The sequence below is a fragment of the Poecilia mexicana genome, unplaced genomic scaffold (assembly GCF_051168715.1).
Source record: "Poecilia mexicana isolate PSO_F unplaced genomic scaffold, ASM5116871v1 scaffold_22, whole genome shotgun sequence".
In the NCBI taxonomy this organism is placed as follows: Eukaryota; Metazoa; Chordata; class Actinopteri; order Cyprinodontiformes; family Poeciliidae; genus Poecilia; species Poecilia mexicana.
Genome location: NW_028263391.1, coordinates 19,506,457 through 19,532,816, shown reverse-complemented (window position 1 = coordinate 19,532,816; position 26,360 = coordinate 19,506,457). Strand labels below are relative to the sequence as shown.

The following is a 26,360-nucleotide window of genomic DNA, read 5'->3' as shown; positions in this document are numbered from 1 at the left end:
TTTTTTTATTAAAAAAAAAAAACTATTTACCACAAGTATACACTATCTTTGGCATTTATGCTCTTTAATATTGTAATGTGTCGAACAGACCCAGCTGTGTATAAATCCACACAATTTTAAGGACATGGTAAACCATCTCAGTCTCTTTACCTTTTCCTTCAGATTATTATTTTGGCCTATAAAGTCTTCACACAGAGGATTATCTCGCTCACTTTAACAATGAACACAAAGCATAAGATGAACAGAACAGCGTTTCTTTGTGTTTTTTTAACCATCATGCTGAAATGAGAAAAAGCAATCTTCCAACAGGGTAAACAACAGAACACATTTCTGTTTCTCACTGAATCCTCAGTGCTGTTTATGGCTTTATGGAAAAGAAAATACAGTGATCATTCCTACTGGATTACCACTGCAACTTTACACTTGATACATTCAAACAGTTTTAAAACAGATGTCCCATGAAGTATGTCTTCCATTTCAGTCCGAAACAACTGTCAACAAATGAGTTGGTTAAACCAAAACTAGGAAGGGCAGTGATGGTGGTCGCTCACAAACAACCAGGCAATGATTGTCAACTGAAAACAAAAACCACATACACACAGAGCCAAACTGCTGTGATAAAGCAGCTAAATCGCTAAACAGGAGAGGTTCTTGTTCTGTAAAAATAACATCCACATAAGATTACAAGCCACCTTGTTTTTTTGTTCACCTCGGACAGTCTGAATGTTTCAAACTGAACCCAAAATGGATTTTAATCTGAACCTCTCCTGAAACAAGGCTGACAGAGTTCAGCAGGAAATCACGCTGGATGAACATACGGTTCTTTTTTTTTTTTTTTGACAGCTTCTGCTTCTACATTTCTGATCCACTTAGAGACTCAAAATAAATAAATAGAATGAGCTGTGGCAGTGAGGGGGCCGAGTTATTCACTGTTCTCTTTGGGGATGTCTTCAGTTCGATTGGCACTCAGTTCAGGTGCTTCTGTCTGACCCATCTGCTCTGAAGTAACATCTCTGCTGACCTGCTGAATTTTCTCCGTTCCAAAGCTCACTTTCTCCCCATTCAGCAGGGGCTCCTCCACCTGGAGCTCATCTCCTTTCTCCACCTCCTCCAACTTGCGCAGGATAATGGGAAGCTTTGCATCCGTGTCATTGTTTTCCAACAGAGCGATGTCGCTCTCTTCAAAGTGTGGCAACGGAGCGCCTTCTTCCAGTTTCTTCTGGAAGTGGAGTCGTTTGTCCCGACCGCTAGCTGACACTTTCTCCAGGATCTCCTTCTCAGCCAGGCGGAGCTGAACGGCCAAACGGGAGTGGAGAGAGAGATCTGGTTTCTCCAAAAAAGACCGGTCGTCCTGGAAGACCGGACAGGAACAGGATTAACTCAATTATCAATTCAATTTCACATATTCAACTCATGAAAGCTCAGTGTCTTCTCCAGGTGAGGTTTTTGAACTGCATGGGTAAATCAACAGGTAAACCTGACTGGCCAAACTCCCCATTTGTTCCAACACTTGGAGTTCCTGGCTAAGGCTGAAGTAGAATTTTGTTCTGGTTTGTTTCTGTATAAATGAAGTGAAGTTTTAACTTCTTTAAGACTTGTTTAGAACCTTCAGGCAGTACACTCTACTGCAAAGTTTTAAAGAGCTGCAGGCGGGTGAGCTTAAGGCTAAACGCAGCAGGTGGTGACAGAATGTTCTGAGTCAATTTTCAACTTGGCTCTCAGGTCACACAGAGAAAAAAAAACAACAACATGCAAAGATGTAATTAGCTTTACTTGTGAGACATTTTAATTTGTTGCACACAAAAGTTGTGGTTACATTCTATTGAAGGTTACATAATGAATTTCTTTGGCTTCTCTGCAAAACACTATTTGAAAAACTATGACTGCAGACACCATCTCCATGGTGAGCTGTCTAGTTATGCTGCCATCAGTTTAGGCTTCTAGAGGACAGACTGAGTGCTTCTCCTTGCTCTGCTGCATTCTTTTCCTTCTCCCCAGTTTTGCATTATTTGCTGTTATTTCAACTTTAAAGTTTATGTCATAATGTCTGGTCTGGCCTGTTTAGATGTGACACCTTCCCAGCGCAGGTGGGAGCTCCTGCTGCTAACAATCTCTCATCTCCCATCTCTCTCTTACTCAAAGTTATTGTCTGAGCTTCTGTTTTGATTAACTATATCTGCTCTCTTGCATCCTTTAAAACCGTCTCAGAACTTAGCTTTAGATATCACTCAATCTTTATGTGTCATTATTTATGGATCTAAAATCTTAATACTGATGAATAGTTCATGCTGACTGACCTCTGATGTGGTCTTGTAGGTTTTCAACAGGAGAGCAGCTCGGTTCTCCAGGAAAGTCCACAGTTTGATCTCATTCTCCCAGCTGACAGGGAACTCACTGTTTCCCAGGGTGAAGATCTTGTTAATAGCTCCGTCTCCAAGCAGGTAGTCCTTTAGTTCCTCTGGAAATCAGAGAAAAGACACAACTTCCTGTTAATTCAAATAAACAACCCAACCCAGTCTAACTCAGAGGGCAGCAGCATCAGATAAACTGCAGCTACAATAAAGATAGCTTGCAAACCGACTCCTTCCTAATCCCAGAGAATAATCCCAGTTTAAATATGTCACACTGGGCTCATTCCTCTGGACCTGAATGCTGGGTACCTGCTGGTGGAAGATGAAAGAGGAAAACAGCAGTGTCCCAGTTGTGCGAACACACTTCTTTGTCACGTCACATCTGCTAAGATGTGTTGGCACGCTTATATCCATGCAGAGGATGATACTCTCACAGACAGCTCCAAACGCATGAGTTCTTCTTTTTGTTTTTTAAATTAACATGAAGCAGAAATGTGAATAATATATCATCCAGGGTCTGGAGTATGAGTCCTGCGACGAAAGAGGCGGCTGCGGCCTTGTGCGACAGGGGATTTATGACATCGCTGCCTTTCTGCATACATGCCGATGAATATTGCAAACCCCACAGTGGATTGCTCCTGCCACACATCTGGTGGCCTGCCTTGATCAATTAACCAACCCGGGAACGGACTGGCGCTGCTCGTCCCCTGCGACTGTTCTTCAGCCCCGTCTCTGTCTCTCGAAGAGGAAACGGTCGCTTGGAGACGATCTCGGGGAAGCAGCGGAATATGAGGCACGTTTTATTGGTTGCGAGCAGATTTGCGGCTGTTGGTTAGATGGGTGATGGCCTGCAGCTGTTATTTCACAACGTGTTTGTGCGCGTGTCTGTTTTTCTTACCTTCTGTCATACAGAAGACTCTCAGGAAGGCCAGGAGCTGAGCTGATATGGGGGGCTCGTTACAGTGTAGAGCAAAGACACAGGAGCTGAAAATAAAACGACATCAGTCAAAAACATAAGCCTGGGATGAGCACAAAACAGCACCAGGGCCCTAAAGGACAAAGATTTCACTTTACACCAGTGATTATGAGCACAACATCCGGACCCGTCCTCTCCTTCACTTGCCTGCAGCTCAGAAGGTCTGTCAGCAATAATCCTGAAGGATTAAGGTGGATCAAACTTATTGCATCCTCTAATGCTTGAAACATGTTGGTTACTTTGGTATGTCTAAAAACATTACTGAGTGACCACTTTATTAGGCATACCAGTTTAATAGAACCTTCCCTCCCCCCTCTCACATGGCAGAAAATCACATGGCAGCTCAAAGCTTTAAAACATCTAAACAGGGTAAAGATAAGTGAATGAAGTTCAATATGAGAATTGAGAAGGGAAGAAGTGGCCAGCATGGTTGTTGGTGTTGTAGCGACTGCTCTGAGAGTCTAGTGGACAGATTGCTCTGAGAACACAGAAAGGCAACAGTGGGTGAAATAATTTTAAAATGCAGGGTTGATTCCATCTCCAAGTCCGAGTCAATAGTCTTGATTTGAGTAAGGAAAGGGTAAAGTTTCGCCTCTGGGTCGGGAACGAAGAGTTCAAGTATCTTGGGGTTTTGTTCACGAATTAATGAAAAATGGAGCAGGAGATGAATGAGTGGATTGGTGTAGTGATGCAAGCACTGTAGCGGTCTGACTTGGTGAATAGAAAGCTGAGCTGAAATAGGATGCTTTTAATTTATCAGTCAATGTACAGTTTAAATAAGGTTAAGCGCTGGGTAGTGACCAAATCACTATACAAATTTCCCCCTATGGTGTCTGGGCTCTCCATTAAGGTCTTACTGCATTGCAATACATGCAATTGAATATGTCATTATTATCATTTAAAGACTGAAGAAAAAAAAAAAAAAAGATTATGATGGGATTTGTCAGTCAGTCAAAACAACAGACATTAAGAAACTAACGCTCCTCTGACGGAGATCTGGAAGACAACTCGTCTCTTTACCCGCCCCGCAGCAAATTAACCAATCAGCGGCTGACTTCAAACCCTGTCTGGCTGGCCCAGATGGAAACACTGCTCTTTAGGTTCCAGGGAGTGGGGACCAGGCTCTAAGTGCTAGTTTTTATTCAAGTACAGTTTAAAGTTTCCCAACAATGTGTGTAAATCTGTAACAAAGATGAAACCATAATGAACAGCAGGTTAAATGATTATACACAGACCAAACAGATCCTGGCCAAATCCCACTATTTCTTTTTAAATGATCCCTCAGCTCCATCCTGCAGCTCAACAGAGCACCTTATTTTTCATCCCACAATCTCCTACAAGGGAGGATTTGTTGAAAGAGGAGTCTGGTGATAGCAGCTACTCAACGCTGAATTTAAAAATGATCTGCGAGCAAATCTACCAGCTTAATAAAGTGCTGGTGCAACAAGGGGAATTGTTTCACTTAATTTCTACTGTTCAGATTCAGAGCGTCATCAATAAGAGATTAAAGGCTTCTGATTAAAAATGCAGAGTAGAGAATGCTGCATAAAATTATGGAGCTAATGATAAAATGATTAAGCTTCTCAGTGATGAAAGTATCGGGGCGGATGACTAATTTTTCACTCGTTGGGGTGGGAGGAGAGAAATAAAGTGGATCTGCTGCAACATTTAAGTTATGTGCTTCAGTTATGGCAAAGTGGGGTCTAATTGGATGAAATATCAACCGTTTGACAAGAAGCTAGTGGGGAGCCTGAAGCCCTCCGTGTCCCATATTACAGGTTTTCAAGGTCTAGAAGGGGAGAACTTACGCCGGGATGCCGGCTCTGGCCAAAACTTCGGCCTTCATGGCGTACAGACGTTCACTCTTGCTGACGCCCAGTTTGATCTTCACTCTGTCGTGGGCATTGTCTTGGAAGAAGAAGCCGTTGTGGATGACGAACTCCGCATTGGACCGCGTGCCGTAGAAGATATAAATCTACAAGAAGAGAAGATTCAGCTTCAGCGTCATCCATCAGCCACATCCCAACCTAAAGCATCCTTGAACTGCATTGGTAATTAAAGAGAAAAAATTCTGGGAAATTTATGGGAAAAATTAAATTTTCTCTTCAATCTTTAGCTTCGTCATTATGGCGCATTGTTCTAGATTAATTACCAGGACAGAAACCCCGAGGCTGGCATGAGTCTCCTCACCTGTTCGTTCTCCTTGTAGTCTTGCAGAGCCACACATTCACAGCGATCATCCTCCAGGTTGTAGCCTGTAGTGATCTAGAAGAGATCAACAACTTTCACTTATCCATCCAGTCCATTCAGCATCTACTAAATACCCATGACTCATCTCTGAACTAGTAATTACAACCTGCATCTCTGGCTGGATTTAATCCGTGGAGCTAAAATTAGGATGTGTTGATGTGAATAAGAAGTATCTAAGCCCAAGCCTTATATTCAGTTCAGTGTTTGTCTTATTACAGTCAGTTGTTTCGTTAAGTATAAAATTCAAATGTATTTTAGTTTTAATGTTGATTCAAGACTTGACACGAGCAGAGAAGTGCAAGAGAGTTAGATCCAATCCTTATTTCTAAATATAACTTGATTAGATCTGCTTTGTGAATTGGCTAAATCGATCCATCTACAAAAACATTAATCTGTTCACTGATCCATGTCTTCTTCCTCATGTTGTAAATCTATTCATCCACCACAAATGCATCCATGCATCCGTTTGTTTCTCCATCCATTAAGTCCTATAAACAACTGGGAAAAATATTAACTTGTGGCAATAGACAGACTAAAATGTTTGCTTGAATTACTTTGTCAGGATGAAAAAATAAAGTGAAAACCAAACACTGAACTGCATTTACAAAATCTCTCATTCTGAAAGAATCATGTAAATTCATTATAATATGGGAAAAATGCCTTGCTATAAGTGCCAGTTGAACCAGTACTTTTACATCAAAATTAAAGGAATTATTGACTTACATCAAGCTACTATAACTTGCTGAAAAGTTACGTGCAAGTTAGTTTTGTCATATTTGAAGTGTAATAAGATTAAGATTAAGACAAAGAACTAAATCAAAAAAATGAAAAAGAAAATTGAAGGATTTTGTGGGGTTTTTTTTGTAGTGCTATTAAAAGGATTTGTAAAAAAAAAAAAAAAATGTATATATATATATATATATAGTTAAAATAAGCTAAGTGTGTTTTAAATACCAGTCCATTCGTGTGGTTACACATGTCCCACAGGGGGATAAGTGCCAGGGTGACCCGGCTTCCGTCCTCAGTGGGGATCTGGTTCTGGCGTGTCATCACCGACGACACCGCCCACCTGTGGTACACAACACAGACGTGGAAGAATTAAATGCTGTCCATTTACAGTAGGAAGTGATCAGTGAGGAATCTAGAAAATGGTTTTGCTCCAGTTTACATTAACAGCACACACGCTGACCTGTAGTCATCAAATGTGAAGCTGTCCTTCAGGGGCAGTTTGCTGGCGGCGGGATGAGTCTGGGGATGCAGAAAAGGAGAAAAAAAAAAAAAAAACACACAAATCAGTCCAAGGAATTTCATTATGCAGGCATGCTGGAGGGGGGCTGCCTGACAGGGAAGCCTAACAAGAAGAACTGGGAGTAGGGGGCCACCACTGGTGTGTGTGTGAAAGTGTGTGTGTGGTCTGTTGGTGCAGCGTGACACTCGACCCCCCACATACATCACTGTCAACTTAATTTGTTGTGGCCAGCAGCCGTCATAAATCTGCCTCATCAATTTGGGCATGAATATGTGTGTGTGTGTCTCTGGAATAGTGTGTGTCCACCAATGTCACTGGTTTCTCCGTTTAAAGCCACAGGCGCCACCGACCAACAGTCGCACTTGCACTGTCCTAGTTTGATGCAGGAAATGAAAATGTAGATTCTGCTACTTAATGGTTCTGGATTTCATAAAGATCAGGATGAAAGTGAAAAGCATCCAGTAAGGTGTTTTCTTAACGCTGCAACGTTCATGTTCTCCTAACATCCGAGTCTTCCTGGCATACAGGATATCGAGCCATGAGGGGTTTATTTTCCAAAATTCTCCTCTGCAAAGAGGTCAGGACTGCATGCCAGATGGTCCAGTAGCAGAGAAGTGAAAATAATATATATTTCCATGAGGTGGAACCTAAAGGTAAGACATGTAAAGAAAATAAAATGGGGCCAAAAGTAGAACCACCTTTTGGAACTCCAGATATAAACTAGGGGATTTGAGAATGACGGCTGCCCATCTCGGTGTTGCTCCCTTAAATTCCTCTAAAAATCCAGAACGGTTTAGTGATATTCTGCACTGGCTAGGGAGACATATGCAAGTCGCTTTCAATCTTTCTATAAGGATCATTGACAGTAAATGTAGGAGAAATTTTGGATTTGAATTAAAGTCAAACTGGAGATTCTCTAAATATGTATTCTCTGACATATTTTGTGAAAACTTTTGTCAGATAAATGAGAATCTCTTGTTGTTACTTGTTTGAATTAGTCAAAGTCTCCTTTAATTGCTCTGATGCTCTTTGATACCACCTGCAGCACAAAGACAGGCAAATATGCATATTTCTACACTTTACTGTTGACATGAACATGGAGCATCACACACACTCTTACACACAGGCTCCAGTTTCTGCCCTCCCTGTTTTGTCCCCAGCTCCTCCTTTCTCACCCCCTTCTTCCTCCTCCTCCTCCTCCTCTTACTCCTCCTCAGATGACCGGGCTGGAAAATTAGCTTGTCACTTTGGCTTTGAATTGAACTGACCTGAATGTACCTCGTTCTTTTGCTCCCCCACCCCACCTTCTCCTGGCTCTGTCTCTGTATCTGCCCACCATTTTGGATCTGTGAATGACTGGCTGAACAGACTGATGCATGTTAATGTGCAGACAGAACGACCATCGCCAATATCCCACTAACTGCAGAAACAAGTGGCTTTGCACATCTAAATACTCAAAGTCAAAAGTGAGCAATACATGAGCAGCTGGAAATGTTCTACAAGATCATCATTCAGTCTGTCCTGCGTTGGTCCAGCACTGTGTGGTTTGGCTCAGCCATAAAACAGGACAGTACCATCTCTGTACAAGTCTAGGATTAGGAAATGGCCAGCCAAAAATCTCTGCAGACCCCACACATCCTGGACACAAACAGTTCTGACCTTTGTCTTCAGGTCATTACCACAGAATACCATTTTCAAAACCAGGCAGCAACATAAACAGTTTTTTTTCCCATGGGCTTAACAGTCAAAGTGCCCAGATACTCAGCTTGCAATAAACATTAATTCAACCTAGTCTTCTGCTTTTGTGATAATATTATATATGTAAATGTTTGCCTTAAAAAAAAAAGCTAATGAGAGCAAAGTGGAACCAAATTCATACATCTTGTGCGAGAGTGGAAACTTGGTAAAATGTTTAGCTTCAATTCCAAATACATGGAGAAAAACACACGACACTCACCCTCTACTGATTACATCCCTGACAGAGAAGCATGGTGGTAGCAACATTATGCTCTGGGAGTGTTTTGTCCAAGCCTGAGGAGGAGCCTCAACTTAAACCATAATGAATTTATCTATAGTGAAAATGACTATCCTTCAATAATCCTCATCTATTTTGACTGAGCTCAGGAAGTCTGGCAAAAAACATGGGACAAAAGTCTGTTCAGATGTACCGATCCTCAAGCCTCCTCAAAAAGACTTTGGCATGTATGGGCAGCCAAACATGCAGCAACTAAGTGCAGATGAAAGGAGCTGAATAACTCTGTAAATCACTATTTTTTCTTCTTTGGAAATAATTTTGTTGAACTGAGTACAACTCTTACTACTTTGTCATCATAGAGTTGAGATTAGAAAAGATGGTTTCATAAAGGTGGTGGCTTGAACACAAATCATTGTGGATTCCTTATAGGTAAAAGTCAACACTAGTTCAGAACATAATACTGCCCTCTGGTGGAAAGAGAAATTATAGAAGGAGCAAACTTTCCTGGAAAAAAAAAAAAAAAAACATTCTGAAGACAAAGACCAGGAAGAAAATAATCTACCTGAAATCAGGGACAATGTATTCAAAAACAGATCTTGTAGTTGCCATTTAAGTTTTAGTTTTCAGCAGACAGAAAAAGCCAGAAACTATTTTGTTGCAACAAGACAAAGCAGACGACTTCAAAGAGAGAAGCTGTTGAGAGTTCTGATCAAAGCCGATTTAGATTAATAAAAAAAACAACAGCATAATTTTCTATTAATATTCCACTATCTGTTATCAGGGCCTGTGAACTGATATTTCATCAGAAATTCACTGCATATGTGTCTTAAGGCTGCATGAAAGAATAAAATGAGCTTAGTTTCAGGATGTTAAAGAGGACGATTGCGAATTAAAAATATCCCAACATAATTTATCTTCAACCCTGTCGACAGATCAGTCAAAAGTAGAGTCCTCCAGATATGAAGTGTGTTGCTCTATATAGGCCCTATGGTTCCCCCTGCTGGTTGTTGAGTTTTATACAAACAAAATAAATGTCATCCTCAGACCAAAGGGATTTGAAATCAAATTCTTGGTCTCACTCTTCACATCAGACCATTGCTTTCTTCATGTCCAACATTATTGACCAGTTTTGTTTGAACGCAAACTATATGAAAAAAAAATAATGATTTTGTTTTGTTCGTCCAACTAAATTTCCAAAAGTCATCCAGAATCACTTTGTTTAATTCAGCAGTTGTTTACTGGATGTCCAACAAATGACTCATGGTTTTCCTTCTTCCAGGATGATATGGTTTGTTTTCTCATAAATCAACTGAATGCATTTCATACAGCCAAATTTAAAGCAATCAGTTCAAAACTACAAAAGCTGTGTGTGGATGAAGCGATGCTGTCTGCGTACCTGCACTAGTTTGTAGAAGTAGGCGTACTGCCGTGCAGTGTTCTTGTACTGGCTCAGGACATCCTGCACCGCCTGCGTTCCCAGCAGCAGCTGGACATCATCCTGCTGGTAGTACAGCGGCGTGTCGTACTCCTGGGGCAGACTGCGAATGTACGGCAGCCAGAACGAAGAGGGGCTGGCGCGCTCGCACAGCAGGTGCAGGGCCAGCGTCACGTTGCCCATGGCCTGCATGATCCGGTCCTGACCGTACAGAGGACCTGAGACAAACAGTAAGGTCAACAATAAGATCAACAGCCTGGGGGTAAACATTTAGCAAATGCTAAAAGGATCAGGTATTTTTATTTATTTTTTTAAAATATGAACAAACAATTGTTGAGCTCAGCTAAAATGGACATTTTTGAATGTTTGCAGTGTTTATATTGAAAGAGATAAAAGCAGAATATTTCCTATTTTCAAAAAAAGGAAACAAAAAAGCAGATTTCCTCAGGGTCCAAGTAATGTTTCATCCCAGCTGTGCACCATGCATTGAAAATAATTTCTTCAAAGATGTTCTACTGCATTTTGTAGTCAGAGCCTTGACCCCCTAAATAAAAATGTAACTGCTTTTCATAAATGGAGTCCTGATGTGTGTAAAGAAGATCTTATTGATCAGAATCTAAATTATCAAGCTCATTAATTATGTAATTAATTGATTAATTGAATATTGTTAATATCAAGCTTCTAACTCTTACCAAGCAGAGAGTTTTGGGCTGATTCCACAGTCATCAACATCTTCCTTGGAATCCAGAGGAACAGCTCTTCTGCCTGCAGACACACACAAACACACTGGAATGAGTAAAAGGGAGAACTTCTGCCTTTATTTTACTGATTAAACGTTTAGCTGACAAATTGTCTTTTAATTCCCACCTTGATGTCTCTGGTGGCTCGCAGGCCGTACCCTTCAGTACCAAAATCGGTCACTGTGAAGCCGTCACAGGACGCCCCGTTCTCCTGAGCCCAGCGCATCAGATCAGGGAAGTAGTCCTCCCTGTTGCCATCAAACACTGTTGACAAACCTGAACACACAAAAACAGAAAGCCGGTCACATTTTATCAGCTGGAAAGAAATGTGTTTAGGAGATGTTGTGTCCAGTCTGACCCTTCTGTTTCTTTCTGATCTTCTCCACCAAGCCTCTGATCTGGATGTACTCCTCCCACTCTTTACCACCAGAGGGTGCTGCACTACTGCATTCTGGGAAAACAAGTTTCTGAGGGTTGCGATTAAACAGCTTAAGGAGCAAAGCAGTGAAAGGTCAAAGGGTGAACATACTCTGCAGCAGTTCGGAGATGAGGTTCATCATCTCCTTCGGGGAAACCACAGTGTTGGCTCCAGAGCCTGACTTCTGAGTCTTCACCCGACTCTTCTTTCCCATGGTGCTGGATGGACAACTTCAATAACCGGACACGATGCTGCCACACAGCAGAACATCACATTAAATCCAAGACCATGTTCAAGAAAAACTGTTGAGAGAGTAAAAAGTAAGGACAGCTAAACCAGTAATTACTGTATAACTGAAAAAAAAGGGGGTGGAGACATGGCTTCTTCAGATTCGTTGCACAACTTACTGCTACCAGAGATCTTCCTGCCCACAGCGTCACCATGCACAACGACTCTTTGATGATGCTTGGATGATAAGAGTTTCGATATTTAATTTCGCTTTAGGATAAATAAAGTATTTTTGAAATGAATTGAATTTCAAGCTATGATACAGTCATAAGAAGTAAGGAAAAGGGCAACTCAGGGCAATTAATATGCCATATCCAACCCTGTACAGTGCAGAACACTCAGACAGTAACCCTAAGATGAATATCCATAATATCCGTTTCCTCAGACAGCACACAGCTAAAAGAATCATCAACAGTTGATAAGACCACGTGGACAAGGAATGACTTCAGGGAATCTGTCAGAGGTGTGTCTAAGTTGTGTTCACTTTTCTGGGAGTTGAGGCATCTGGGATGGATGATCTGTAATACTGAGGCCAGTATTAGACCTTTTTTTCCAGCTCTAGTGGGCTTTATTTGATAGCGGTTAGACAGGAAAGCAGTTTGAGAAAAATGTGGAAGACAGTTGGCAGAGGTCAACGGGCCAGGACTCGAACCTGTGACGACATCAAGGACTGGCCTCTGCATATGGGTCGCATGTTTTACCCTGCACCATCACCGCGGCCCTATTACAGATCTTTGTTGGAAAACCAGGAGCAAAGCAGAAAAGGTGCGTCCAATCTGTTGCCAGCAACAAGCCAGGTTGTCTGAACATATTGGGTTGCATCACCCTTGTGAAAACTCAGCATCTTTCCTACACAAGTTCCTAAGGGATTGCTGATATAGAGGAGGTTTCTGTCAGTCAGTAATAGAAAAAGTTCACAAATCTGAATGAAAATTTTACCTGAAACTTTGTGTGAATTGATATAGTCAGTTTAGGTTTTTGAAGCAATAATAAAAACATTAAGTAGGAAAAAGTTGAGACAAAAAAAAACAAAACAAATGAAATGTATTATCAAATGGATAGTCATTAATAATGACATGAAACATCTTGTGTTTAATTTCTTAATTTCTATTTTTTTCACACCACTCCAAATTTTTCTAGTGTGCAAACTAAGTAAATTAGGGGAACACTGTGGAGCTCTGAACTGTTAACTTCTCCAAATTTCTTGACAGAAACAAAATGACTTACAAGAAAACTTGACTGGAAATGGTTGTGCAATCTTATGCAAGAGATCTTATGTCTCAAAGCTGTGCAAAAGTCTCAAACCACCCCTTAATTTTGCAAAGTGCAAATCATTAGTTTCTGATCTCTTTAACCCATTTCAAAATGACTTTTTTTTATTTAAAAGTCCATTATTTGATTGTAGACCCTAGTAAATGGAGTAAGGGTGAGTGCTTAAAGCTGCAGGAAGTTTCCAGCATGGAGGCAAAAAGCTAATAGCGCTGTTAGCCGATTGTTTTCAGTTGTTTTCTGCCAACAAGGAATTCCCAACTAAACTCCAGCTGATTTCAGATTTGTGCAGTTACCAAGGCAACATTTGCGCCGTCAGAGGAGAGTCCTAACCCGCAGCAGGTCAGGGGAAACGCCCGCACCTCATTCATCCACTGACCGTTAGCCAGCTAGCTCTTAGCTTCCAACTGTTAGGAGCCGCTCAAACGTAGCTTTAAATGCTTCACTGTGGCCTATATAGCCCACAGGACACCTTCAAACTCGCACAAGGAGCAACCCTCCACAGCTGAAAAAATACTTCGTGACACCAACCGTTATGGCTAACTCTGCTCGGTCCTACCTGTGGAAGTGACAGCAGCAGCTCCTTTTCTGATCCGGATCCAACGTTGAAGGAGCTAAGCTTCTGATTGGACCAGTGTTTCGGGCCCAAAGTAAGCTGAGCTTCTGATTGGAGCAACTGAGACGGTCGACGTCTAGATGGACTTCTAGCATTCTGATTGGTTAGTAGAGCAACTGTGTTGAACTTGCTTGGAAAGCTGCATTCGCTGGAACACAAACTAGAATATTTTCCCCTTTCCTCAGACTAGCAACTCTGGGAGCAAACAAATATTCAGTCTTTTCTTGCGTTTATAGATAAGTCCCTTTGCTCACTAGTCTTTGTAGAACAATAAACTAAACTCGACAGAAGGAAACTGAATATAATTCTTTCTACATACCCGTTCCCAAAGTACATGAAATGCAACTGTGCATGTACATTTTTAAAGTCCCGCCCTTTACTCGTTGCTATTGGATGCTCGCTTTTAGAAGAATAAACTGCACCATAAATGGTCATTTGTTTGCTAATGTGATTGGCTAAATGACAAATCAGCTAAAAAGATGTATTTACTGTGTGGAAAAAGTAAAAGAAAGTGCACATATATATAAAAAAACAAAAAAAATTAGTATGAATTTCAGTTAGGATGCTTAGTCATTTTTGTGCAGTCCATAGGGGCCAGTATTGACACTTGCTGAATGCAGATATATGGAATGTATTTTTTTACTGATTTATATTCAAATGATGCATATTTTACTCTACAAATACTCCAATCAAGCTTTTACAAAATGGTTCTGGGAGCAAACTGACCAGTTGTCAGTCCATTATTACACTGTCCAAATATAGTCTCCTATTAATAGTCTAACCTCAAAGGCCTCCATGTTTTCTGTCTTGAATCTCTGCAGAGAGGCTGAGAGGAGAACGTGTGCTCGTCTTGAGTGTTTATAGACTTCCAGGTGAGTTTTTTCAGAGGAAAAGAAAAGAATTGTGGACTTTGGCCTTTTCTGATATTTAGCAACCTTAGTGCAGCCACAAGTTTTGTGGCAAAGAGCCACACAACTCTTTATGGGTCTTTGCAGCCACAAAGAGAAACAATAACAAAATTACTTAATGCCTTATATTCATATCTTTTGTGGTTTGTCTCAGCCTTTTGCAGCATGGATGACTTCCAGCAGCCTGAGCAGGACTTCTACCAATCGGGATATTACATTGATGACCAGGGCCGTGCTGTGGCTTATTACGACACTGAGTAAGTGCATCAGTTGGCGATCTGGATGGTTATTGGAGTTAATCTAACCCAGAGTCACAGAATAACCAAGATATTCAGAGGTTAAAGCTTCAGTCACGTTCTTCGATACATAAAGCTAACAGCTTTAAAATGCATAGTCTTTTAAACAAGTTAAATGTTATGTAAAAAACAACAGAATTTCCTGGAGCAAAATAACCTTATAAAGAAACTTTATGTAACACTCAAGGAAGTTAAATCAATTTTGGATTTTAGTTCTACTTCAAAACATACTTTAAATATAATTGATGTTTTTATGATGATGACTATCCAGTAGTGCACAAAATGCAAACAATGTGGACCCTTACATGGAACAGCAGTACCCTGGAGAGATCTACCAGCAAACCATGCATTCCACTAGAACTGAGTACCTAGAGGAGGAACCTCCACTTCTTGTTGGTAATAGGCATTGTTTTGCATCTAGATCATATGAACACAAATCTAGTTGACTGTACAGATTTACTTGTTTTCTGTGCTGTGGTCAACATTTCCTCAAATTGGTGTGCATTTCTCCAGAACTGGGAGTTGATTTTGATCATATGTGGCAAAAGACCCTCACAGTTCTGAACCCTTTGAAGCCTGCAGATGGCAGCATTATGAACGAGACAGATCTGACAGGTCCCATCCTCTTCTCCATTGCTCTGGGCGTCACTTTAATGATGGTGAGTGCGATTCTTGTGATGCGAAGGTCTCTGCACTTTGACCTTTATAATGGAGTTGTAGTTCTAACCTCTAAACTCTTTCCAACAAAGGCAGGTAAAGTTCACTTTGGCTACGTATATGGGATCAGTGCCATCGCCTGCATTGGTATGTACACCCTGCTGAGTCTGATGAGCCCCCTGGGAGTTTCGTATGGCTGTGTGGCTAGTGTCCTGGGGTACTGCCTCCTACCTATTGTGGCCCTATCTGCATTTGCTGTTTTCTACTCCTTGCAGTAAGGCAATCTAGTAGTTTGTCTAGAATTGATTTATTTAGGTATTTGAGGATGAAAGCTGAACTTTTGTATTTTAACTTTCATGGTTTTGTTTTCTCAGAGGCATCCTGGGAATAGTCCTGGCTCTGATGGCCATTTGTTGGTGCAGCTTCTCAGCCTCCAAGATCTTTATCTCCACCCTGGCAATGCAGGAGCAGCAGCTGTTGGTGTTCTACCCTTGTGCTCTGTTGTATGGACTTTTCACACTGCTCACTGTCTTTTAACATCCAGTTGATCAAATCCAACTTCTCATTTCAATGTAAAAGCCCCCTGTCTGTGATTCCTGCATTTAATGAATGCCTTTGGAAGTGTGAATGCTGTTAGATATTTGCCCTCAAACACAGGAGTAAATGAGTGTGAAAATGTTTGTTTTGTTTCTCCAAAACAAAATACTCAGTACTTGGTTTTCAAATGTCTGCATAGTTAAGAGAGAGTCTGCTAATATGAAAAGCCATTAATCCCAGTACAAACATTCAGCGAGCACCAAAGCAGCCATTCTTCTTTGTTGCAGCAGGGGGCGCTAAGCCTCCACAAATTGATGAAGTTATGCTGTTCTTGATGTACAGAGAACGTGCTTTTTCTTCGCCCTTAACATGTGCAGCAGTGTTTAGAAAGTTTGTGGAAACAGATCGAATTTTCGGCTTTCAGTTGTTTCTTGTGAGGACGTTCCAGCTTAAACAGGTTTGTGTCAGAGATATCACTAATTAGAATAATATTCTTGTCTCATTTACTTAGTTGTGCAAGTGTAAGTGTTGCATGATCTCGCAGCTCTGAGTCAGTAAAAAATGAGAAATATTTTAGTTTTCTTTGGGACAAAATGGCACAAAAGATGAAAAATGGTTGACCTACAGATGTGTGAAGGTACCACTGATATTGAGGTGTGTAGAGAAAACCTGGTATGATCAATAAGAAACTGTACTGATCACAAACATTGACTATTGAGTTTCTTAAAGTCTGAGGTTCAGAAAATAAATGCAACAATGAGTATCATCAGTTACCAAATTGCTTAAAAGTGCCATTGACAGGAAAACAGTGGGAACAAGTAGAAAATGTGACTCTTAAAAAAAAAGTCTGAGTTTGCTGCAGGTTTATCGAATCTGCTGTAAAGTATGAATTCACCAAACAGGTTTAATCTAAAAGTTCCTATATTTCCATCAAAAAGGAAACATTTAACAGAATTATTAAAGTAACAAATCATTTTCACGTCATATTTAAGTTGCGTAATTTGACTGTGATGGCTTCAGACTCTGTGATGTTCTGCAGACAACTCAGTTGAGGGCTGGAGGGAATAGAGAGAAACAAGGGGGAGGCAGGGTGTGGAGCTCCATACAGTTTGCTGTGATTTTAACAGTGACTAACTTCTAAAGGACCCCCAGTCAGGTGGGTCCTTTGCATAGATAATGCATGGATCTCTATCCATGCATTATCTATCCCCACTTATACTTACATGACCTTGAGGGACTGGGTATCTCCAGAAGCCATTGGGCGAGAGTCAGGATTCAACCTGGGCAGGTCTGTCTTGGGGCTATGTTTTGACAGGACAAACTATGCTGCTTGCACACACTCATTCCTAATGGCAATTTAGACTGAGTCACTCCTAACAGTTTTGTTTTTGGTCTGTGGGAGGAGGCCAGACTACCCAGAGATAACCAATGCATGCATAGGGATAATATATGAACACCCCAGGTTGGGATTTGCCTGGGATAAGTTAGGATGTTTAAATGTTTTAAGCCTGTGTATTCTTGACTTAACTTTACTTAGAGGGGGCTTTAAAAGTAAATCTTATTTCCATCAGACTCACTTGGCCCGGATTATTAAGAGAGTTTCCTCCCGGACGACATGACCTAAAGTGTGGTTCTAACCTAAGCCCTAACTCAACCCTTCAATTGATGTATCCCTCTGCTGACCTGTTGTCAAAATACTTGATCCTATATCCTCAGTCTGAACTGAGGAAAAGCACACAGTTAACTGAAGTGATGGCATAAACAACAGCCACGGATTGTGTTTATATTAGTGAGCACAACCTCCCTTCCTTACGGAGGCGATATATGTGAGGGAACATGTGTGCATGTTTGACAGAAAACAGAGGGAAAAGAGAGGACAATCCCACGGTGGGACTGTGAGGAGCAAGCCCGCTCTTTCTTCTCCTAACTGTTTGGATTGGTTAAAGCAAACAAATCCCTCCGGCCAAGCGGTAGGCTCAAGACAAGCGCTCCCCGGGCCCCGCACAGTCCTCTCGCTACTTTACACTAAACTCTTCCAGATGATTTATGAGCTCTCGCTTCTTAGAGGCTCTTTGCTGCTCACCTTTCATTCGGCAAAGCTCGGCTGACGGGGATCTGCACTTGGCGCGCTGGAAGCCGTCATTAACCAGGGAGATCTGTTTTAACTCGCGTCCTCCCTGCAGCGTTTTATAGTGTTTAAGGATGTAATATGGATTAGCAATGTTTGCTGTACTTCCTGCTTGTACAGTCTGTTGTCTGTAGGTTGAGATGAAACTTGAAGGTTTCATAAGAAGTCTCATCACTCTTGTGTTTCCCTGTGAATGACCACACATTCAGGTCCGTGAATGATCACAGATGCAACCAAAGGCCAGGTCCTTCATTTATAAGGAGTTTTACTTCACTGTGTAATCAAGTTGGAGAAGATTTGCCTCTATGATCTTACTTTTTTGTGTTTTGTTCTCATTATTCCTGTCTTTGTTGGATCCCCATATTCCATTTTCATCATAAGGATTACCAACCTTGTTTCGATTTCTTTGCTTATTTCTGACAGGCATTCACTATATTTATGCAGTCTCACTAGAGACCAAATTTCCAAAACCTGTTTATCAACACCCTTTATAATAAGTTAAAAAATGAAAAAAATTTTTAGAAGGTGCGATTTTGTGTGTGTGTGTGTGTGGGGGTGTGTGTGTGTGTGTGTGTGTGTGTGCTGTAAAAGGATCTAGATGTCTGCACAGAAAAAAAGGCGTCTTTGGATGAGATGATCAACTTGACTCTCTATATCAGTGCTGTCCAAAGCCAGTCCTCAAACACCGATGTTTTTCTTTCTTTTTTTTCTTAAATATTTCTTTAGTGTAACTGTAGCATAACTGATTTAAGTGGATGGGTCACTACAAGACCTTTGCAGAACTTGCTGACAACTGACCAGCTGAGTAGGGAATTCATTCATTTGAATCTGCTGGGTTGAATCAGGGACACATCTCAACACGAACCTGGGACCACAATTCACACGATGCTGTAGAAAAGGAAAGCCATAGCATGGTTTGAACCACATGTGGTTTAAACATAGGTTCGGGAAAAGGGCCACACCTCAACCACACTTCTAATTACTTAGCAATCTACCCATACTAAGTTCAACCATCCTTCACTTTCCGTTATGTTCGTTCAAACCAACCCTCCGTTATCCACATCCGGACATCATCTTATCCCTATTTATTCTCTTCATCCCATCTCGGTCATCCTTACTTTAAATTTTCATTCTTCATTTGCTCCTCCTTGTTCAAGATTCCGTTGGCAGAGGTCCTAAGTTATACAGGGAAAAAGCTCATTCCTGAAGACACCATCCCCACACTGAGATTCCTCCTCCCAAGTCTTCATCAATAAGCCTCTCCGTACGACCCATCCACTCGACCCCTTTCTTCAATAAACCTTCAAAGTCTTTTTATTGTGTCCTGGTCCTTGCTAGTGAAGGATTATTAACTGTCTGGCTGGCCCTGCTATCAGCCTCAGCCTCACTTTAGAGCTGCGGTTTGGTTCTCTTCATCTTGCGTCTCTTTTCTGTTTATTTGGTGCCTTCAGTGCAGTTACCTTTTTTATTACCGGGTTCTCTCGTGGTCGGGCAACTTAACAATTTTGATAAGTGATTACTTAAGTCAGGACCCACAAAATAACGAGTCCTTTAACTTTTACACCCAAAGACCACTTTTGTGCTGACCTTTTCTGGGCAATGACAATCTTTGACATCTTTGTCTAGTTCTTCATAGGAAACTGATTTCATTGTATCACACTCAGAAATGCTCCTAATTAATTAAATTAAAACCTGTGAATACAGTTTTGTTGTTTTAAGAATCGTTGCAGGTGAAATGTGGCACAATCCTTCTATAATGCAAATAAATGGTTCATATCTCATAATTGGGATGATCTTGAGACTATATTTTGCTTTTTTCAGATCCACCAACTCTGTAGCAATCTTTACATGAAGCCAAACTGTTGCTAAGTGGTCATCTCCTTTCTTCTTAACTAAGTTTTATCAACGCTTTCCAACATTTTACATTTTTAAGGTTTTTATTTCTTCTTTCATAAAGTATAATTAAAACAATCAATACCCTTGCAAACCACATCTGTAAAGAGCTTCATGAAGCGTATATGGTTTGAATTTTCTAAATGTAGAGGAGCACATTTTAACAGCAAGCCTAAAAATGGATGACATTCACTTTCTTTAGTTTTGGAGATGATGGAATCTGACTTTGGTTGTCAAACTGATGTATGTTGGCTGATGGCTGTCAGCTGTAAAGTGAATTATGGCATCAGGCAAAAAGAAAAGAAAAACACATTTCCACATCACTTGCTAGGGAGTTATGAAGCTAATTTTAGAGGTGCTAGGAAAACAAGCCCAGGTACATCATTAAAAAAAAAAAAAAAGTAGACTTCGAGGGAAGGTTGAAAAGTTCATTTTGGTGAATTGAGGAGCCAAACTAAACACCTAGGTTGTTTTCCTCCCTCTTGCTGCAGCATTGGTCATGGTCCAGCTGGTGTTAGGAAAGAAGATGAAAGAAGCTGATAAAAAAGGAAAAACCTGGCATGCTGCTGCTGAAAGTGTCAGAATCAAGACCTATTAGTGCTTCAAATCATTCAGTGAAAGTTTGAGATTTAGGGGATCATACTGGCGGAAGCCTGGACACAGAAACATTGAAACCTCCTCTGTCTCCTGTAAATCTCGGGCTGTCGGGTGAAAATGCAGCTGGAGAAAGTTTAAAATAGCTGATTTTACTCCCAGGGTCCAAAAATCTTGTTTTTTTGGTTTAATGTGTCTAGATCCAAACATGAGAGATCATGAAAATGTACAGCAGCACCAACATGGAGCATAAGGATGAAGAAATTTAAACCATTTCTTCCCTGGATTATCTTGCAAATTGTTCTGGCTTGGAGCTCCAATAAGTATGAGGGAGTATTACATGTTTCAAAGAGACATGACTGCGGGAACATAAAACTCCTTAAATCACAAACAACTACTCGCCTGAGGCCTATTTCTTCCAGACACTCTACCCTGACATCTTGATTTAAAACTATAATCTTCCCTGGCATTCTTCCAAAATGTTCATTACCTATTCTCATTTGTATGCAGAATTCCTTCATTTAGAGCAGTACAGTAAGTCTACATTCAGTTAGAAGATTTCTATATTTAAAATCACAATGAGAAAACTGGTTTAGTTGACCTTTTGAACAGCGCTGAAAGTCACACTTTGATCACATCAAACATTCTCCACAAGAATGCAATTTATTTATCAGTAATGCAACTTGTATGACCAGGGTTCTAAGTATCCACCAGTGCCTACAATTAAGCTTAAATTTATGCATGACTTCAGCAGGTCTCTTGAACACGTACCCCAAGAGAAATGGAATTGTTTTGTTGAAAACCATCAGAGAAAAATCCTTACTCAATGTTGTGCTAGGGCTGCAACCAACATCCAGATAAGAAACAGGTCAGTATTGCTCGGAGATAATCGGGTGTAGTTGTAGGTCTAAAAATCAAGTTGTATGATTGATCATAACACCGAAGTGCATGATGTCCCACAATTTCTATACTTGATCGCATTCTCAACATAAAATAGAAAACAGCCCCTTAAGCCCTTGTACTCTATTGCCTCAAGTTCACCTGAAATCCCTTTAGTCTTATTAAAGTCAAGATGATGTATGTCTTCCACTAATGCCTCCTGACCATTCCAAGTACCACTCATAAATATTGCATATTTACACAATAAATACATACATTATAGTCTACTTTATGTGTTCTATTAAAAATTTATTACCTCTGCATAACAATTTCTTAAGTAAATATACAATTAATGGGCTGCAGGCTTAAAAGCTTAGAAAAGACTATTATTGACAAATGAGTTTTTTATCTTTATCACATTGCGGCTCCATGCCGGTGAGATAGTGCTGCTCCTTCCACACCTGAGCAGACAGTTGTCTGTATTTCTCCAGGTAATGTATGGCCTACAGGTGTTGACAAGGCACCTTGACCCTACATCTTCTTTGAGGTGAATGAGGTTGTGACTACATGCCTTATTAATGTCAGTACTGATATATCTCAGACGTTTATCCATTTTAAAATATAAAAGTCGATGTTCCCATATATTGTTGTCTGGATTTGCTTCACAATAAGTTGTTGTTCTGTCACTTTAGGATGTATCCCAAGTCCAACACACTTGATTTAAATGGCAATCACCTCACCATCATGCACTCAAGTTCCGGAGTCGTGCTCAGGACCTAAAAGTTACAGGAGTGGAGTTTGACACCTGTTTCCCAGAGGAAGCTATTTTCTGGCATTTACATTGAAGAACTAGATCTGGAACAATAATTCAGAATCCCTCCTTTCATCTTTCATTCAAAGACTGGAGTAACTCCCTCTTTACTGCAGACAAACTGTTGATCTATCTGCTGCTTTTCCAATATACTTAAATTCATCTAACTGAAGAAGAGACTTTCCTTATAGCTGAAGGGACTATTTTATATTTTCCAGTTACTTAGCATTGAATAGAATAATAATAGGACTGGGTTCTTGGTCAGTTTCAACACAAGACAAAAAAATATGTTAAAAAAGAAGGGGGGGCGGGAAGTAAAATTACAAATAAAGTAATTACTGAAGATCTACTTGCCAAAATCCAAAAGATGCAAAAAAACAAAATTTTTTATGAAACTCAGTGTATGAATTAAGGAGCAAGGCCTTCCAACAGAAGCTCAGAAACAAACATAGTGCTCCTTTAATTGATCCATTATGTGTTGGATAAGGAGCCTGACTGAAATACTCAGATCTAAAGTAGCATTCAAGGACCTATCAATATTACAGTGCCCATTAAGAACATCAGATTCTGTAATTACACTAATTGGAGTCATTTGTAAAACAAATAGACTGGAGCTGCTTAAAAAGTGGCCCAGGAGCATTGTGTGTGAGATGAAATTGATAAAGTGGCTGCCTTTGTGTTCCTACTTCGTTTTCCAGCTCACCATAAATGATCCAGAAAATGTCCTAATGAACAATACAGGTGGGAAAGTCATGAATCCTGGAGGTCCTGCTACCATTTGGTCAAAAAAAAAAAAGAAAACTGCTGTTTCCGGGTGACTTGGAGAGCAAACATTCCCAGCTAATGACCGGTTTTTAGAGCAACCGGTATGGCTGAATGACGCCTAACTAACCTGCTGGGGGAAAACTGATATCTGAAATGCGACCCTCCACAGGCAAAACCTCTCCAAACCTCCAGAGGTGTGTATAGATGAGGGAGGCTGCTAATGAAGCAAGTAAATAAGAATTATTCTGTTATGTGCACCTGCATAAAAAGCGTGGGCCAGTCCAACCTGGGTGCTTCTGGAGAATTTAAGAGGGAACAAACCAGCTAGGTGCTCCTGATCAAATGTATAGATTGAACAACCATCATCTATGTGACCACCTCTATAAAAAGAGGAGTTTGAACAGTGTGGAAAAACATCAGCAATGACAACAGAGAAGCAACTGTTGCTGTTGATTGATATCCAAGGTATTTAATGTCCATTTTTTTACAGAAAGAAATATTTTAAAATGTTCAAGAAAGCTGTCAGTCTTCTCAGGAATGGACACCCCAGCAATGTTATCTCAAGGTTAACACATAAATTGCAGAGAAAGTATTAAAAAAAATCTACAGGCCTCCAACTTCTAGTAAAACTCAGAGCACTCATTACTACAGCTCTGTTAGAAAGGTTACATTAGAAACATTTGATCTTAGGAATTTATTAAAAGAAGAACTGAAACAGAGATTCTAGCACCTGACACAAGATGCTGCAAACAATCCACTATGTAAATGGATACAAACATTTCCATAAACATAGAAAGCATTTTGACATTTCAACACCACAACTAAAAGTTAAGGAAATGTAACCAAGGCATTGCTTATCTTTCAGCTTCAGTTATTACCCTGCTAAAAAAAAACACAACAAAAAACGTGAACGTCTCAGACGGTTCTCAAGTCGTTATGCCCACCATGACTTCACTGATGTCCCACAGTTTCGATGCCACTTCCTGATCTGTGGCCTTATCCAGAAGTTCCATAGGCTTACAATCTGCAAAGCACTTTCCCTGCACACCGTCAACATCCGGGCTGGAGGCCAAATACACTGAAGTCTGAGCTCCTTCCTCCGGGCTTTTAAACAAGCCCCGGGAGATCAGGTTAAAAAGGGGCTTTGCTAAAACCGGAATGTGCACATGCCGTCCCAGGTTAGTCCTCACGATGCCTGGAGTCAGAGCATTCGCTGTTACTCCACTGCCCTCCAGACGGCGGGCCAGCTCGCAGGTGAACAACAGGTTGGCCAGTTTGCTGCGACTGTAGGCAAAGGCCTTGTCGTAGAACTGCTCACTGTTCAGGTCTTCAAAGTTAATGTCACCATGTTTGTAAAGCTTGGAGGAGACCACCACGATGCGGCTGGGCGCCGAGCGTTTCAGGAGGTCCATCAACAGGTGGGTAAGCAGGAAGTGACCGAGGTGGTTGACCCCAAACTGCATCTCGAAGCCGTCCTCTGTTTTGGTGTAAGGACACTGGTAGACTCCAGCGTTGTTGATCAGAACATGTAGCAGAGGTTCCTCCTGTTTAACAGCGCAAAGGAGAAACTCAGTGCATTTATGCTTTTCAAAACTAATGAACTCCACAAACGTAGAGCCTCAAAGCCGAAGGAAGCAGATGCATAGATTTCAAAATCTTTTACTGGTGAAAATCTATTACTTGTGTAATTTGTATTTAGACTAAATTTTTTTTCTCAGTTTTTATTAGCAGAATAGCTAAAGCTCAGTGAGGTTCTACAGAATGAATGTCATATGGCTTGAGAACTACCGCAATTGATTTGTTTTAAAATTTACCTTACAACTTCAGTAAATCCTGAAGACAAATAGCTATATTAATGCAATATATGAATACATGTGACATGATGGGAGTCTGGTGTGTAACTAAGCAATGCAAGTTTCTGGAAAGTGGATGAAATAAGAAAGTTGTTATTTTTGTTTTGCTTTTTTTGTTTTTTTTTGTCTGGAATCTGTGAGAATAGGGTCTTGTTAAGTGACAGATTTTATTTGTAAATAGTGTAATTGTAATTTAGGAAGAATTAGAAAAAAAAAAAAAACTATCATATTTTTTATAATGCCTTTGGGTAGAATAAATTACTTGTTGAATGCAAATTATTTTAGACTCATGTTTTGCGGACTGGACATTTGAAACAAGTATTCAACAAATAATAATAAAACATAATAATAATAATAAACCTCAGTTTTTAATTCAACCTAAACTATTATCCTCCACAGAAACGTACAAAGATGTGCCTGATGAAACCCGTTTAATTATCAACAATCTATTTACCTTTATAATGTCTTCACAGAAGGAGCGCACAGACCTCAAGGAGGCCAGGTCCAGCTGTTTGACCATGACCTGCCTGCTGTCTGCCCCGGTCTCCTGCCGGATGTCCTGGGCAGCCTCCTCGGCCCTGGTTTGGTCCCGACAGGCCATTATCACCCGGCCCTGGAGCTTCACAATCGCCGCTGCTGTAGCTTTCCCGATCCCGCTGTTCGCTCCCGTCACTATCACAGTCTTCCCCTGCATCATGCTAGCTGGTAAAGCCTGTTTACAGAGCTGCTGCTACAGTTAGCATCACGTGACAATAACAAGGAAGAAAGACCCCACTACCCAGAATTCTCATGATGCATAGTTGGCCATTAAAAAGCCGGGAGTAAAATCTGTTTGATTTTGAAGATGACATTTAAATCACTTGGACGTGATATTTAATACAGACGTTTTAAAATCATTATTCAAAATCAGTTTCAGCTCTTTGTATTTGTTCTAGACGAATAGTCACAAAGGTATTTGCAAATGTGCAATTACGTCTAACTGCTGTTGCTAATTACTGCTCAGACTTAAAACTTGGATCTGAATCAGTCCTGGAGAAATGGCAGAAAAAAAAATTATAAAGTTAATGACAATAACTAAGATGCCTGCCTATATTTCTCCCTTCATATATAAACCTGTAAGAGAAAAATATTCATTCAATAAAAATATGATTTCTTATTTTTATTTATTTATTGGAACAATCAGCAAGTGGTCACTTCATTGTGACACAAGTGCACAAAATTGGTAAGTAACTTTAATTTCTTGTCCCAGACCACTTTACGTATTGGAATGGAAGCAACAATCTAACCCACTTATTAAAGGGGTGGAGGAGAGTGTTATGTCAGGTTGTAATATTAATCCCTCATCAAAAACATAGGGTGTTTATTTGATTCTTTCATGCATGTTTGAGAAATCCTTGAAGCTTCCATGGCAGTGACTCAGGAGTGCCTAAGCACTCGCTCATATAAAGCATCACCTATTTCCACACAGTTTC

General features: G+C 40.5%; 3 protein-coding genes across 3 annotated transcripts; 1 reads left to right on the top strand and 2 right to left on the bottom strand.

Moving 5' to 3' along the window:
* Positions 1–47: 47 nt before the first annotated feature.
* On the bottom strand, positions 48–13,616 carry setd3 (SET domain containing 3, actin histidine methyltransferase). Its single transcript, XM_015010710.2, has 13 exons — positions 13,511–13,616; positions 11,506–11,645; positions 11,335–11,427; positions 11,104–11,252; positions 10,929–11,001; positions 10,198–10,454; positions 6,767–6,825; positions 6,532–6,646; positions 5,518–5,592; positions 5,136–5,302; positions 3,250–3,335; positions 2,298–2,458; positions 48–1,351 (listed from the first exon to the last, which is right to left on the bottom strand). Exons 2-13 carry the CDS (start codon positions 11,606–11,608, stop codon positions 923–925), a joined length of 1,767 nt encoding a protein of 588 aa, XP_014866196.2. The 5' UTR covers positions 11,609–11,645; positions 13,511–13,616; the 3' UTR covers positions 48–922.
* Positions 13,617–14,379: 763 nt separating this feature from the next.
* LOC106932168 (protein YIPF5) lies at positions 14,380–16,670 on the top strand. The gene is made up of 6 exons (XM_015010728.2): positions 14,380–14,439; positions 14,630–14,732; positions 15,043–15,167; positions 15,285–15,430; positions 15,521–15,702; positions 15,803–16,670. The coding sequence occupies exons 2-6, from the start codon at positions 14,641–14,643 to the stop codon at positions 15,963–15,965; spliced, it is 708 nt and encodes a 235-aa protein (XP_014866214.1). The 5' UTR covers positions 14,380–14,439; positions 14,630–14,640; the 3' UTR covers positions 15,966–16,670.
* Positions 16,671–23,478: 6,808 nt separating this feature from the next.
* LOC106932158 (retinol dehydrogenase 14) lies at positions 23,479–25,644 on the bottom strand. Its single transcript, XM_015010721.2, has 2 exons — positions 25,343–25,644; positions 23,479–24,579 (listed from the first exon to the last, which is right to left on the bottom strand). Exons 1-2 carry the CDS (start codon positions 25,583–25,585, stop codon positions 23,962–23,964), a joined length of 861 nt encoding a protein of 286 aa, XP_014866207.1. The 5' UTR covers positions 25,586–25,644; the 3' UTR covers positions 23,479–23,961.
* Between the last annotated feature and the right edge of the window lie 716 nt (positions 25,645–26,360).

Excerpts from the sequence above, each read along its gene's own strand:
- setd3 (XM_015010710.2), bottom strand. The coding sequence starts at position 11,608 with ATGGGAAAGAAGAGTCGGGTGAAGACTCAGAAGTCAGGCTCTGGAGCC. Across the intron at positions 2,459-3,249 it reads AGTCTTCTGTATGACAGAAG|AGGAACTAAAGGACTACCTG; the intron begins GTAAGAAAAACA and ends TCTGATTTCCAG. Across the intron at positions 1,352-2,297 it reads CCTACAAGACCACATCAGAG|GACGACCGGTCTTTTTTGGA; the intron begins GTCAGTCAGCAT and ends CCGGTCTTCCAG.
- LOC106932158 (XM_015010721.2), bottom strand. The coding sequence starts at position 25,585 with ATGATGCAGGGGAAGACTGTGATAGTGACGGGAGCGAACAGCGGGATC. Across the intron at positions 24,580-25,342 it reads TCTGTGAAGACATTATAAAG|GAGGAACCTCTGCTACATGT; the intron begins GTAAATAGATTG and ends GCTGTTAAACAG.
- LOC106932168 (XM_015010728.2), top strand. The coding sequence starts at position 14,641 with ATGGATGACTTCCAGCAGCCTGAGCAGGACTTCTACCAATCGGGATAT. Across the intron at positions 15,431-15,520 it reads TGGGCGTCACTTTAATGATG|GCAGGTAAAGTTCACTTTGG; the intron begins GTGAGTGCGATT and ends TTTCCAACAAAG. Across the intron at positions 15,703-15,802 it reads GCTGTTTTCTACTCCTTGCA|AGGCATCCTGGGAATAGTCC; the intron begins GTAAGGCAATCT and ends TTGTTTTCTCAG.